This window comes from Apis mellifera, linkage group LG16, assembly GCF_003254395.2.
Source record: "Apis mellifera strain DH4 linkage group LG16, Amel_HAv3.1, whole genome shotgun sequence".
Taxonomy (NCBI): Eukaryota; Metazoa; Arthropoda; class Insecta; order Hymenoptera; family Apidae; genus Apis; species Apis mellifera.
This window is the reverse complement of record NC_037653.1, coordinates 1,321,200-1,335,420: the sequence shown is the minus strand read 5'-3', so window position 1 is coordinate 1,335,420 and position 14,221 is coordinate 1,321,200. Positions and strand designations below refer to the sequence as shown.

General features: G+C 21.8%; 1 protein-coding gene across 3 annotated transcripts in view; it reads left to right on the top strand.

Annotated features, from left to right (window-relative positions):
• The window catches only part of LOC100578662 (cadherin EGF LAG seven-pass G-type receptor 1), a 144,663-nt gene extending 132,368 nt beyond the window's left edge, over nucleotides 1–12,295 (top strand). For 2 of the 3 annotated variants that reach the window (XM_016917093.2, XM_016917092.2), the window contains 4 exons: nucleotides 2,355–2,456; nucleotides 5,088–5,274; nucleotides 11,425–11,511; nucleotides 12,104–12,295. In XM_016917093.2, the coding sequence (XP_016772582.1) occupies nucleotides 2,355–2,456; nucleotides 5,088–5,274; nucleotides 11,425–11,511; nucleotides 12,104–12,160 (433 nt within the window). In that variant the 3' untranslated portion in view covers nucleotides 12,161–12,295. Of the gene's footprint in view, nucleotides 1–2,354; nucleotides 2,457–5,087; nucleotides 5,275–6,720; nucleotides 7,196–11,424; nucleotides 11,512–12,103 lie in introns of those variants that run through there. The other variant, XM_016917094.2, reaches the window with a different exon arrangement.
• The last annotated feature ends 1,926 nt before the right edge of the window (nucleotides 12,296–14,221 follow it).

Genomic DNA, 14,221 nt, shown 5'->3' with positions numbered 1-14,221 from the left:
ATGTTACTTTGCCTTACTTTATAATTAAAAATAATAAAAATAATAAAATAATATTAATAAATAAAATTAGATAATTATTTTAGATAATTAAAAGAATTTTATTATTATATTATATATTATATTATATACATTATATTACATTATTCCAATATCCAAAATATTATACTATACAACAATACACATTAATCATAACACTGCCGGATGGAGACTAATTTTCAAAGCTTGACAACCTATTTTTCACGCTTTGATCAGAGAATAAAATAGAGAGGGAAAAACTAAATTAATGAGAAACTATGCGATTGGTACACCGCCTATCGGAATACACGCGTAAAATACTACAGATTATAATAAATTGTGGCTTTTTCCAATCATGATACTAAATGTCATGATTTTTATCGTCATTGTATTGTCATGACATTAAATTTAAATAGTATCGCAATATGTTATTATATAATATCACAACAAAAAAAATTATAATGTTTAATATCGTGTGAAGATATACCTTAACAATTTCGGTAGGCGGCATAGCAATCGCATCGTGTCACTTTCTTTCTAGTTAGTTTTTTCCCCTTATATTATTTGTAAATTAGTGAATAATATCAAATCGTGTCTTCAAACTTTATTCAATTTTTGATCGACTTTACTAATATAATATTTATAATAATATGTTTCTATATCATTAGTATCATAGTAAATCGACATTTATTTTGTGAATATAACAAATATTCGGTGACGTAAACTTACATTTTATTAATTTTGATACGATTTTTTTTATGTTTACTAACATCAGTTGATAATTTGAAAAATAATTTGATTGATTTTTCAAAACGATTCGATTTAACTATACATATTTGATATTGCCGAACAATTTTGCCGATTGATAAATCTCTCTATCAATTTAATAATTTACATAATTTATGTTTATATTAAATAAATATTACAACGTATTTTGTAAATATTAATAATTAGGTAAATATTTTAATATATCTTTTAACTATAAAAATACACAATCGATTTATAATTTAAAATAAATGATATTTCGATATTTTTACATTACCAACTTTTATTTTATTTTATTTTAAAATCAATAAAATTTTTTTTTCAAAATTTCTATCTATATTATTAATATTTATATATATTATGATAATATATAATTTATATATAATATAATATAATTTTTGATTCTTAAATTTAAGACAAATATGATTGTTTTTATCATATTTTATCATATAAAGAAAAACGCGAAGCGATACACGTATCTATTCATATTTTTCTTGTTTTTTTTACATATCAAGTTTTATGAAATTCAAATTAATAATTCAATGTAGGTGAATATATGTATGAATATATGTATTATGGGGATTTCTTATTCTTGGCGTACGATCGCATCATAAACTTTTCTGAAAAATGTAAAAGATGAAAAAAAATTTTTCTCATATCTAGTTTTTTTATGCATTCAAATAAATATACACAATCATTTTGGATTTTATTATATTTTCCCATATTATAATTGCTTTTTATATTTTTTCCTTCGATTTTTCATATATTTAATATCTTTTTAATTATTCTTAAAATATTTAAAATATTAAATATTATTAAATATTATTATATATATTATATTTTCATCGATTGATTCAATGTATGATTGTATAAAAAAAAATTTTATAATATAAAAATTATATCAAATTGTACCCAATTATTCAAATTATTTAATTATTGTCTGAAAATTTTTTTGATATGATTAACATTTTCGAAATTATTAGCTAAAACTTACTAGCTAAAACTAATAAAACTAATAAAAAAGAATTGTTTTTCTAAATGCTCGAAAATTGGATTCTGAAAATGTGGAATTAAAATAATTGAAATCTGATTCAATTGATATGACTACAATAGTTTTAGGTTATTTAGGTATTTTTTTTTTTTTTGTACAGATTTACGAGAATGCAAAAATATCGATTCCAAAGTGGATCTCTCGAGATTTTGAAAATCAATATTTTCATATTTCGGGATAAGCTTTAATGAACAATATTGAATGTGCTTATAAACGACCAGAAAATAGACCATAGAGTGTCACTGTATGTCACTTTTGAGAATTCGACCTGATAAATCCGAACAATTCCCGATCCGAATATCGAATATTTTCGGATTCTCTACTATTTTTGTTAAATATAAAGCAGTGAATGAAAGAGAAAGAGAATAAAAAATGAAAAATAAAACAAATATTCTTATGACACATACATATATATATAATATATATTTGAATAATTGTTGAATATTTACAAATATACAGAATATAATTATAACATGATTATGATAATATTAATTTTGATAATTGGCTGGAAAATTTGTTACAGGTTTATGGGAACGAAGGCAACAATTTACACGTATGGTTTGCCAGTCTTCCTGCTGCTTCTTTCCGCCGGTTATTATTTAATCAAAGCTGCAATTGTGTCCAGGTATATATAAATTTTCGTAAACTCATTTCGTTTCATTCGTTGCGTTGATCCATAAATCTGTTCGTGAGAAAAAAGAATCAAATTGAGAAATAAACGAAAAAGGAAGGGAATGCATTGTGTATTCATTGGTTACTGTACGCTTGTTCGATTTTCATCGCGAGTGACTATGTATAATTCAGTGGAACAAATCGAATCTTCGCTCGGGTTGATTTACTATTAATCTTTCGACAAGCTCGTAAGGGATATCGATTTATGGATTGGCTCGATAAATGTGATACAAACTATTATCTCTCTCTTTGGCAACAAGAAATTTTTGTTTAGGTTAGAATAATTATGGAAGAGATGCAGCTTATTAACAGGATTCAAGAAAATTTGAAGAAGCGATAAAAATATTCAATTGTTATTTTTTGATAATTTTTATAAAAACTTTACTCTTTTTTTTTATTAAATTGTCACTGTGAATAAGAAATTTAAAGATGAATGGAATACAACATCCGTTTGTATCATTTAATATATATTGTGTTTTACAAACTTCAAAAAAATGTATCAAAAAACTATATACATTATATTACAAAAAATATTAATTGAAAAATATTCAAGATGCCTGTATCAGGATATTATATTGAATAAAATTCAAACTGTCAAAATGATTGATTTCCATGCTTGATGAAGCATATTTTAATCAATCTTTCGTTATAGATGATGACATTTTGCACAATTTTTTTTACAATAATTCTTAAATTTCATCACCAATTATTATTGAGAGACTCAATATCGATAGATCGAATTTGGCATTTAAAAAAATTGAGTACACATTGAAGTGATATGTGGGTGCCGTATTTGTTTATCCGAGCGAACAAATTGAATCGAGTTTCTGTCACTGTTTCCTTGTCTAGTTGATTAAATAATGTTTTTTGGATCGATCAATAATTATAAACTTTTGTTTCCAACTATATTGCAAAGGACGAATGAATGATTGAATGATTAACAATAGGCTAATCAATTTTCAGAAGTTATTTATCTAATGCTGTTTAAATAATTATGAAAAGTGTTAAATATTATTAAAGAGAAATAACTGAATACTATAAAATATTTAACCAAGATATTATGAGAAGATTATGAATTAATTTTAATAAGTTTGTTTTATATATTTTATTAATGATTTTTTATTTATATATAAATATTAATAACAAGTAATAAGTATATAATATAAATAATAAAAGTATTTAATTATAATTTATGTAATATAATAATAAGCAATACTTTTTAATTAATTAATAAAATATATTTATATTTATATTAGTACTGTTTAGATAAAAGTCAATTCGATCGAATTTGCGAATTTTTATTAAATTTATTCTATACATAATAGGACATTATCTGAATTAATTGGAGAATAAATTTGTTCGAACGAACAAGAGATTAAATTTTGAAATTCTATCTAATACAAGAAACAATTAGAAAGAAATTATAGAAAGAGTATAAATTAAATTAAATCATGTCTTAATTAGCAATTTGAATATTCAAATTTTGAATATATATATTCTCTTTGACATATTGCAAAAATATTTTAAATGTATATCATGTTATATTGGATTTTTAACTATTACGATAATAGAGAACATGAAGCAAATATAATTAGAGTTGAAAAAAAGTTAATATAAATATTAGAAAATTGAAATATTTCTACAAACAAGTAATGATTTGAAAATATTATTTTATTTAATGTTAAACTACAGGCAAATATAATTTGTTTACTATGTAATTTGATGTAAATTAAATATTTATCTTCCGATTAATCGAAACGCAATAAATATTAAACTATATACTATATGTTTAACTTCAGTGCCGCTCCTAGAAATCGTGGAATCCCGATCAACTTGAGAATTTTAAGAAAAGAAAAAAAAATTTTAAGAAAAATCTACTTGCAGAATTCTACATCATTTTTCAGGAAATAAAAATATTTTTGTATTATCCATTCAAAAGATTTTCCTCAGTAATATAATTGATCAATTAATCAAGTAAAAATATATATTTCAGAAAATTCAGTTTTATAATTGAATAAAATTGTACTTCGATAAGATATTATTTTGATATAGTATTCCTGTTTAATTACTTAATTAAATCAGTTTAATTTATACCTTCCTATTATATAATTGTTTTTAGTTTGTACCATATATCTTAGTGATATATAGGTGATAATTTGAGCCAATGATCATACCACGTAAATAGATAGATATTGGTTCTCGTTCCGTCATCAAAGTCAAGCTACATTGAGCACGTACTTAAATGGATGCCACTTGGAAACACCAAGTGTGTTTTGCTGGTTACTTTTTTATTTCTTCAATTTTACAAAGATTAATTTCTCTTAGTGTATTTCTCCTTTATTTTATATTTTTTTCAATCATATTGATATAAACTACTTTTCAGTCTTAAATTAATTTATTGCTATCTATTTCTGTTCCTTTTTGGGCAAATTATATTAATATGTTCTTGCTTGATTAACATAAGAAAAAAAAGAATATCAAAAATGCGGCATCTTTTCTATAATTATTTTATCACTATTTTGATTGAAATGTATTATATTTTCTTAATATCTTAATAAAATGTTCTTCGATTTTGTTTGCACAGATACACATGCAGTATGCAGCTGGAAATAAAGCAACGCGAAAAGATGAAAAGGAGAAGAGCGTTGCAAATGATTCTATTTTTAAAAGTGTGTATGATAGTGGGTTTCGTAGCTGGATGCGGTGTTGCATCTAGGATCTGGAAAATCCCTTTTCTTTGGGCTGTATTCTGCACTGCACATTCTCTTCAGGTAATTAATAATTGTTTAATAATAAATAATATAAATTACAAATGAAATTTCTGTCTCTCACAATTCGAATTTTCCGCTCGACTTGTTTTATTTTATATGGCGTTGTAGTATAAATGGCATAATAGTATTTAAAAAATATATATATTTCACATGTAAATAAATATCTATAATTTTATTTAAATTGTATAGTAAATATAATTGAAAATGATTTTCAAGAAAATATGAAATTATAATTTTTTGAATTATAATGTATTTTAATATATACGTTTTTAATTAATTCAAAAAATAATTAAAATATTTTTTCAGAAAAAAAAATAAAAAAACTTATTGTAATTCATTGAATATAATTTTTATATTTTCTTAAAATAAAATAATTTCGTGATAAAAAAAACAATATAATTTCATCATGATGGCAATCATCTGAGGTTATTTTAATTATACAATTATTTAAAATATAATGTTTTTATTTAAATATACAATTATAATTTAAACTCAAAATATATATTTTTAACCTCAATAATATATATTTTTAAACTCAAAAGCAGTCATTTCATTTGCAATAATCTAATAGTACATATTAATAATTTATGGAATACTTGTCAATTTTAAACATAGCACCATTAATTTGCTTTTAATATCATAATTATAAATCATGCAATAAATAATTTTAAAAAGAAAATATTTAAACTATTATATTTTTCTTGAATTAAAAATTTGTTTTCAAAATATATATTAAATATATAAATATTTATATATTGGAAAGAAATTATATAGTAAACTATGTTATTAGTATACATTTTTTAAATAAATAATATTCTAATATTATTTAATTTAAATTTGATTTTAATAATATTTTTATTATTGTTTAATGCTTAAATTTTAATTACAATAGATTTATTAACTTTACTAAAAATATAATATTTCCTTGCAATTAATATTAATATTTTAAATAAATGTTAATATATAAATTTACAATTTTAATATTCATTTGCTCATATCCTGAAATATATTATTAAATATCTTGTAACTGTAATGGAAGATACATAGAGATATATAAAAAAAGTTTTCAGAATTCTTATTAATTTAAAAAAATATTTATTTACTTCTCAATATCTTTTTCAAGTAAATTTTTCATATATTTAATGTTAATTAAATATAATTTTTATCCAATAATTTTATCTTTATAAAATCTTAATAAATATTTTTTAAAAAGAATCTTATATATTTTTTTTTTTTGAATATAAAATATTGAGGAATCAAATCTCGTATTTCGCTTAATCAAAAAAAAAAAATCTCCAAACGAATTTTTACAAAACTATATTTTTCAAAGTATTTTATATTTCTATATATTATGTAAAAATTTCTTCAAAAATTGCAATTATCCCATTTATCGTTAAAGATTTACCTCTTTTATAAAAGTATATAAAAATATGCTTTATTACACAGTCCAAAACGCATTCACTTAAAGTAATTTCTCAAAGAGGGCGCTTTGGAGCATACGTGAAAGATGGTTGGAAATTGGGGCACGCGAGTTTCAAGGCAAACGGTTGGTAAATGCGAAACATCTGTACCATAACGAAACCGAATTATTCATACGAAACGAAGCCAAAACTACTGTTGAAACTGATGCTGTTTCGCTGCTGGTACTTTACTTATTCCGTTGGAGAAAGGGTGCAAAAAAGCCCCCAAGAATATCTCCTGGAAAGGAAATCGTACAATTTTCATAACGAACCAAATCTTATTTCTGCTTGGTATGTAACGTTTCAATCGAAAATTTCACGTGAAGAAACGAGGAAACGGAATGAAAGCAAAATACAAACGTCTCTTTAAAAAGATTCATTCATACGAATTTCATTGTTATGTTGTGCATAACTTTTGTTTCGAAAAAAGTACATTTTTGCTGGTTGATGGTTATATAGAAGCAATACTAATAAAATTATAAAATTAATATAAAATTAAAATCATAAAATTTTCAACTGAAAATTTCATATAATAATAAAAGAAACAAATTGAAAGCAAAAGTACAAACATCTCTTTTGAAAAAAATTGATTTTTTAAATTATATTGTTATTTTATATAATAATATAATATAATAACAATATAATAAATTATATTGTTATTTTATATAGTTAAATAATAATAAATAATAATAATTATAAATAAGTTATATCTCTCTTTTCACTTTAAAGAAAAATATATGTATGTTCTGATTGAAGGTTATAGAGAGTGTCTTATTTGATTGACAGTGAAAAGTGTTTCAGATAAAAGTTAAGTGCTATTGAAAGAAGCATATTGTGTTATTAGATTTTTCGTGAGAAAAGCTTACATGTCAATTTTGTTTTTCGTGAGTGAAATTATATATATATATATATATATATATATATATATATTTTTAATACAGCATCCATCAATGTAGCTGTAAAAATAAAAAAAATATTTTATATAAAAAAATATTAATTTAATAAAAATTATTAGAAAATATTTCAATTTGAATTTTCTGAGATATTAGTCTAAAAATTTACAAGATATTTTAATTTGAATTTTATGAAATTTATTGTACAAAAGACAATTTTATCACTTTTCTTTCAAAAAATTTTTTGCCAAAAAATATCCTTATTTATTCATTATGACCAGGATTGAAAAGAAATATTGAAACTAATTTTAAAATATTTAAAAAAATATTTAATTTGAAAGCGTATTTATCTTTGTTTTCTGATTTATATTCTGTTTCTATTTATTTCCATATATCTATTATGAAAATTATATTTTCTTAACGAGATGTCAACGATTATCATCGATTGTCATACTACGATTACTGACAACTCAATGACAATCATTTGAAGTATAAATTTCATTGCAAATTTGTTTTGATATTGCATTATATTCATTTCAATTCTAGCATTTTAAACATTTTTTGATATTTGGCAGTTATGTATCAGAAATTATAAACCAATTGAAGTGGTTAATGGTCGATAATCGCAAAATGATTATTTCATACCAAAATTTATACATATATTTTAGCTAGTATTCATATTTGTGTTATCGAAAAAAATATAATAAATGCAAATCAAAATATGAAATATATTTCATGCAATTAATTTGAAATCCTTTTGATTAGTAATGCTAATTGAGCATGATCACTCTCTAATTAATTATGTACAGTAACTTCTGGAAATATTCGAAAACTTATACAGAATCTTATACAGAAATTTATCTAATTCAAAAATCCTGATTTTAATAAAAATTTATATAAAACATAGTATAAGCTATATTTGAAACAATATTTTTATTAACAAGAAATTTCTTTGAGGAAATGAAATTTCTAAAATTTTTTAGTACTTTTTTAATACTTTCATTTTTTGAATAGAATTTTCTAAAAATTTAAAAAAAAAATAGAAATTTGAAAATACTTTAAAATTTTGCTCTATCTTATACTATCTTATATCATTATATTTAAAATACAAAAAAATATTGGAAATTTAAATATTTCTTTAGAAGATATTCTAAAGAAAATTACATTATATATAAATTATTATATTTCAAAATTTCTCACAAAATAATGACTTTTAAAACATATTTTAAGATCAATGAAGTAAAAATCATTAAAATCAATGAAGTTAATAATTTATCATATTTCACCATATTTTAAGAAATAATTAATAATTAATTCTTTATAAATTTTAATATAAAAAAAAAATATATCTTCAAATTATTCAGTAATTTTCATCACTAAATATTTATTATCATGTCCTATTTAATTATTTATTTAATTGCTAAAGATATAAAATTCTAATTTATTTCATTTTACAATTAATCGATATATGATAATAGAAAATTATAGTTACTAAAAAAACAAAGAGAAATTAAAAGACCAAATATTTAAAAAAATTTATGTTTCATTTACTGTTATTAATGTGAAATTATTCGCTTTATTGGCTCCAAGAAGGAATTTTTTTTTCCAATAGTGACAATCACTCCCAATATATATTCACTAAAAGAACTTGGAGCATAACGAATAAAGAAATTCATTTAATATTCTATCAAGTAACGTGTTTACTGAACTTTATCAACCAATCGAATCTTATCAAAAACTTTTTAATTATTGGCTACTTTAACAAACGAAGCGATTGCCTTTCTCTTTTTAATGAACTTTTTTAAATTGTATTTAGTTTTTTTTTATTTCTAGCTATTCTATTGTTTCCCTAGAGGGCGTAACGGAAGCAAGTACTTACGTGACCACGCGATTCTTAGTTAGATTATTTTGTCCTGGCTAATATATTTAGATATATAAATTTCCATTGAAGATCATTTCACGTTTTTCACTAAGTAAATTCAGTCTAAAAAAATATATTATGACTTGGTATATATATAATATTTGTATTAAGTGATATGATATTCATGTTATAATATATATATATGGTATATATATAATATTTATATTAACACATAATATTTATGAAGAAAATAATTTGATTAAAATATCTAGAATATCTAGAATATCTTCGTTTCTAATGATAATGATATTAAAAAATTTCAGATAAAAAATGAATGCAGAGGAAAATATTGATATTAATAATATTTTGATATTGGTAATCGTATCGTGTGAAAATTAACTTCATTTTTTTTAAATAAAATAGAATCATATAATTTTTGCAACGATTATGCAACGACGATTATCAATCTTTTTGTAAATCAATATACTATCAAAATAAAAATTCCAAATACCACAACCAGATATCATGTATTTAAGGATTTGAAATTTATCTCGAAATTTTCTATACGTTAAAAAAATAAAACAATTTAATTAAAGAAAAAGTGATATTTTTTTAAATATTTTCATTGATTTCTAAAAAATAATTTATAATTTATTCTAGTATATTATTTCTTATGGTGTAGTATTTTATAAATTATAATATAATTATTATATCGAATGCAATGATTTCACATAAAATAAGATAAATTTAATTTATTATATATTTAATAATTATTTATATTTGTTGTAATTATAGAATTTATTTTGATTTAATAAGAAAAATAATTCTTTATAGCATTCATTATATATATAAAATATTAATGTATTCGTGGAAGAATCAGTTTTGGATCTGATAAAAAATCTGATAAAAAAATTGATAAATAATGGTAAATAAAAAATTGGTATACAAAAACATCATTTATTTAATTTATTATATTTTTAAATTATAAACAATTAAAATTTGTGTTAAATGAAGATAAAATGAGATAGATTTATTTTCATTATTTTATTCTATCTTCAAAAAAAAAATTTTTTTATTTTTTCGTTTATAATTCTTCAATCCATCAATTCACAATATATCGTTAAAAATTCTGAATAATTTAAAGCATATTTATTCGAATTCTATAAAATCTATAAAATCTATTAAATTTATAAATTAATGTGATAGTGATAGTCTTTAAAAATTAATTAGTAAATAAATACTATAAAAATAAATATAATCATATACAAATATTTTGAAATCATTTATACACATAGTCATACATGTACACAAATATTTTATAATTGCAAAATCAACTTATAGTAACTATAAAAAATCCAGAGGTATTACTTTATATGTCAAGAAGTTCGACATATAAGCAATATAAAATTATTATTTCCAATTATTTTTTAATAAAACTTTTATTCGTAAAGTTTCTTTGATTAAAATAAAATCACGATATAATTCAAATTATATTTACATAACATTATATTTAACAAATGATAATATAACTTTTTGCTTTATTTCTTAAACAAATGAATATAATCTAAATTATATTACGTTGTGTATATTTTTTCTTATTTTATTAAAAAAAATTTCAGAAATAAAAGTTTCATTAAGAAAAAAATCAAGAATAAAAAATTTTACCTTTGCATTAGTATTCTCTTTGCATTAGTGTCTCATCGATATATTTTTCGAACACCTCAACTCTCAGCCATCTTTCTCTTATTTTCCTTTTTCACAAAGTTCGACAAAGAATGTAAACAAACTTCAGGCTCCAGTCAAAACATATCAGAAGAAAGAATTAATATCTTTCATAGATGTCACTGTATGCGCTTTAACCTCGAAATTTTTATCCAATATTCTATACCGCATTATATATCTTTTGCATGGTTGGTCCATCGATTGATCGACCCAGGGATTAGCTGTAGCGCTGTCCGTCGCGTGCAACTGCAGAGTTCTCAAAGTCTACGCCAGGAAGTCGTATAAACAACCAAAACAACAGGTAAATTTATCTCTCTCGAAAGTTGTTCCTTCTTGTTGTTCTTATCTTCGAAACGAGAACAACTCCCATGCTCCTCGTCCGTATCTAATCTCTGTTATCGATGCTTGCCAATATTTTCAACCGATTCGAGAAAACTACCATTCTTTTCTGCCATTTCTTACAAAACGGAGACAAAAAGAAAGGAAATAAACCAAACTTTAAGGGATTGTTGCAATAAGACAATTTTATTTTCAACAATTTAAGCAAACTAATTAAAAATCAAATATTATTTCAAGAGCATTTATAATAACTTTAATCTATTTATATAATAATTTAAAATATAATAAAAAAAAATTTATATCGCATACTTTGTCATGATATATATGTGCAAATTCTAAGAGCAATGTAATAGCAATTTTTCTTTACAAATATCTCAAAAATTAAGCCTGATTCAGTTACACGTATAAAAAAAAAATTGTTCAGAATTTCCTTCTCTATAATATATTTAAAAATCATTGAAATCGGAAAAAAGATAATTTTTCGATTTCATCATATATATAAGAGAAAAAAGTACCGCATGAAATTGTTCATATGAAAATCGATGCTTTTACAGATTGCGCATTCTAGCAGCAGTATGCAATTGCTCGCACCTGCACCAGACCCGGTCTAAATTCACGGATCTTTAGACTACTTTTGGACGAAATCAGCCAGAAAAGGATAGAAAATAAAAAAAAAAAGCCCATCGAATCCAAGGATTCCCATTATTTTTTCACACAAATATATCTCTCGGCCTCTTTACAAAATATTCTCGTAATTGTATATCTGTATTTAATTTTCGTTTCATACCATATTTCAGGGAAGAGTTTCGATTTTCCTCTTCATTTTGTTTCGTTTTCTTTCGTTTTCTTTTAACACTCGAAAAATACAAAACGTTCGAATTAAAATTACCGTGATTTCCAACCATTTCCTGCTCTCCTATTTTTTTAAAAGGTTAAGAAGAAGCAATCTCGGACGTTGGTAAGAAAGGAAACTGCATGACAAAGCAGTCGCAATTTATTTTAAATTAGCTTTCCGCTTTCCGCATTTTTCGCATTCAGAATTTGTGAATATTTTCGACCAAAGACTAGATTTTTCCTATTGAAAAACTGTACAAAATACCACACTCCAATCCAACGAAATTCGAAAAATCAAATTTCACGGACCTGTTAGTGACTACAATGGACGCGAATCGCGAACAGATAACGTCGAGATAGTTGCGTCAACGAATTGGGTTAACGTAGTATCACGATTCTTAAATTTCGTGCACTTCGAATTTTAAATCGTAAAAGAAAAAGACGAGCAATATATCTCAAATTTATTTTGACGATTATCATTGCGATTTTTTTCGATAGATAATTCAAAAATGTTAATTTGTTCAAAATTATACAAAATATCACGTATACACGTATACGTTCAAAAGTTTAGAAACGATTATATTTTTACATTAAAATAAAAAAAAATATTTTATAAATATTATAAAAGGAACCATTCATAATAAATATTTATTAACATTGATAAATATTTTAAATAAAAATTAATAGATCGAATGCCTAAATTGTATTTTAAATTGTATCTAAGATTTTTGTGAAATATATACAAGTATTATTTTATTATTTAGCAAGATTTTTGTAATAAATAAGTAATAAATAAATTTAATACGACTTTTGATAGTTTTATTTGAAATTCTTTTTACTGTTTCCAAACTTTTGGACAATAGTGTACATCATATTTTTGTTTAATATTCATTAAATATATTTTCCTATAAAGTACCAATTTTTTCCATTTTTTATAATTCATGGAAAAATTAATGAATTTAATTTCTCGATATATGATTTAATTGAGATTATTTTATATATATAAATAATAAAATTAATTTAATTTTCTTTCGCATGTCAGTATTTATTATTATGTTTTCATTATTAAATTTTTACTATTTCTTTTTATTTTTATTTATCAGGGTTGCCATCTCTTTTCGATTTTGAATGTTATCATAAATCTTTAGATTTTTAGTTTTTTTGGAAATTATATATCAAATTAATAAGAAAAATTATTAACTTCTTAAGTATAAAAAGTTTCATTATTTATTAGTAATTTTAATTAAGTTTATAATAAAAAAAATATTTTAATTTATTTTATATTAAGATAATAATAACTTTATAGTAATATTTTAACTACTATAAAAAGTAGTTATAATAACATTACTAATATATAATTTTATTATATACAAATTGTTGTTAATTACACGTATATATTTTATTATATACGAAATTTTAATAATTCATAATATTCCAGTTTTATACTATAATAACTTCTTGAAAGATAAACTTAAAAGAAATTTTTGACTAGAGATTCTTTAATCAAAATCACGAAATAATTAAATTAGATAAATCATCATCATTTTTTTCAACAATTTATGCCGTGAAATTTGAATTGTAAGATACAGAATATTTATTTATCTTTTTATATTTCAATTTTTTATTTATTTAAATTTTTTTATTTATGCATATATATATACATATAAAATTGATGAGATCTTTGAAAAAAATTGAGATTGATTCTAAAACAACTTGAAATTAAAATAAATATAAAATAGGCAATCAACATTTTTATATATTAATTTTTATTGTCTTACAAATATATTAACATTTTATATATAATTATATTTGTCTATTGTTCCTTCAATAATAGTGTT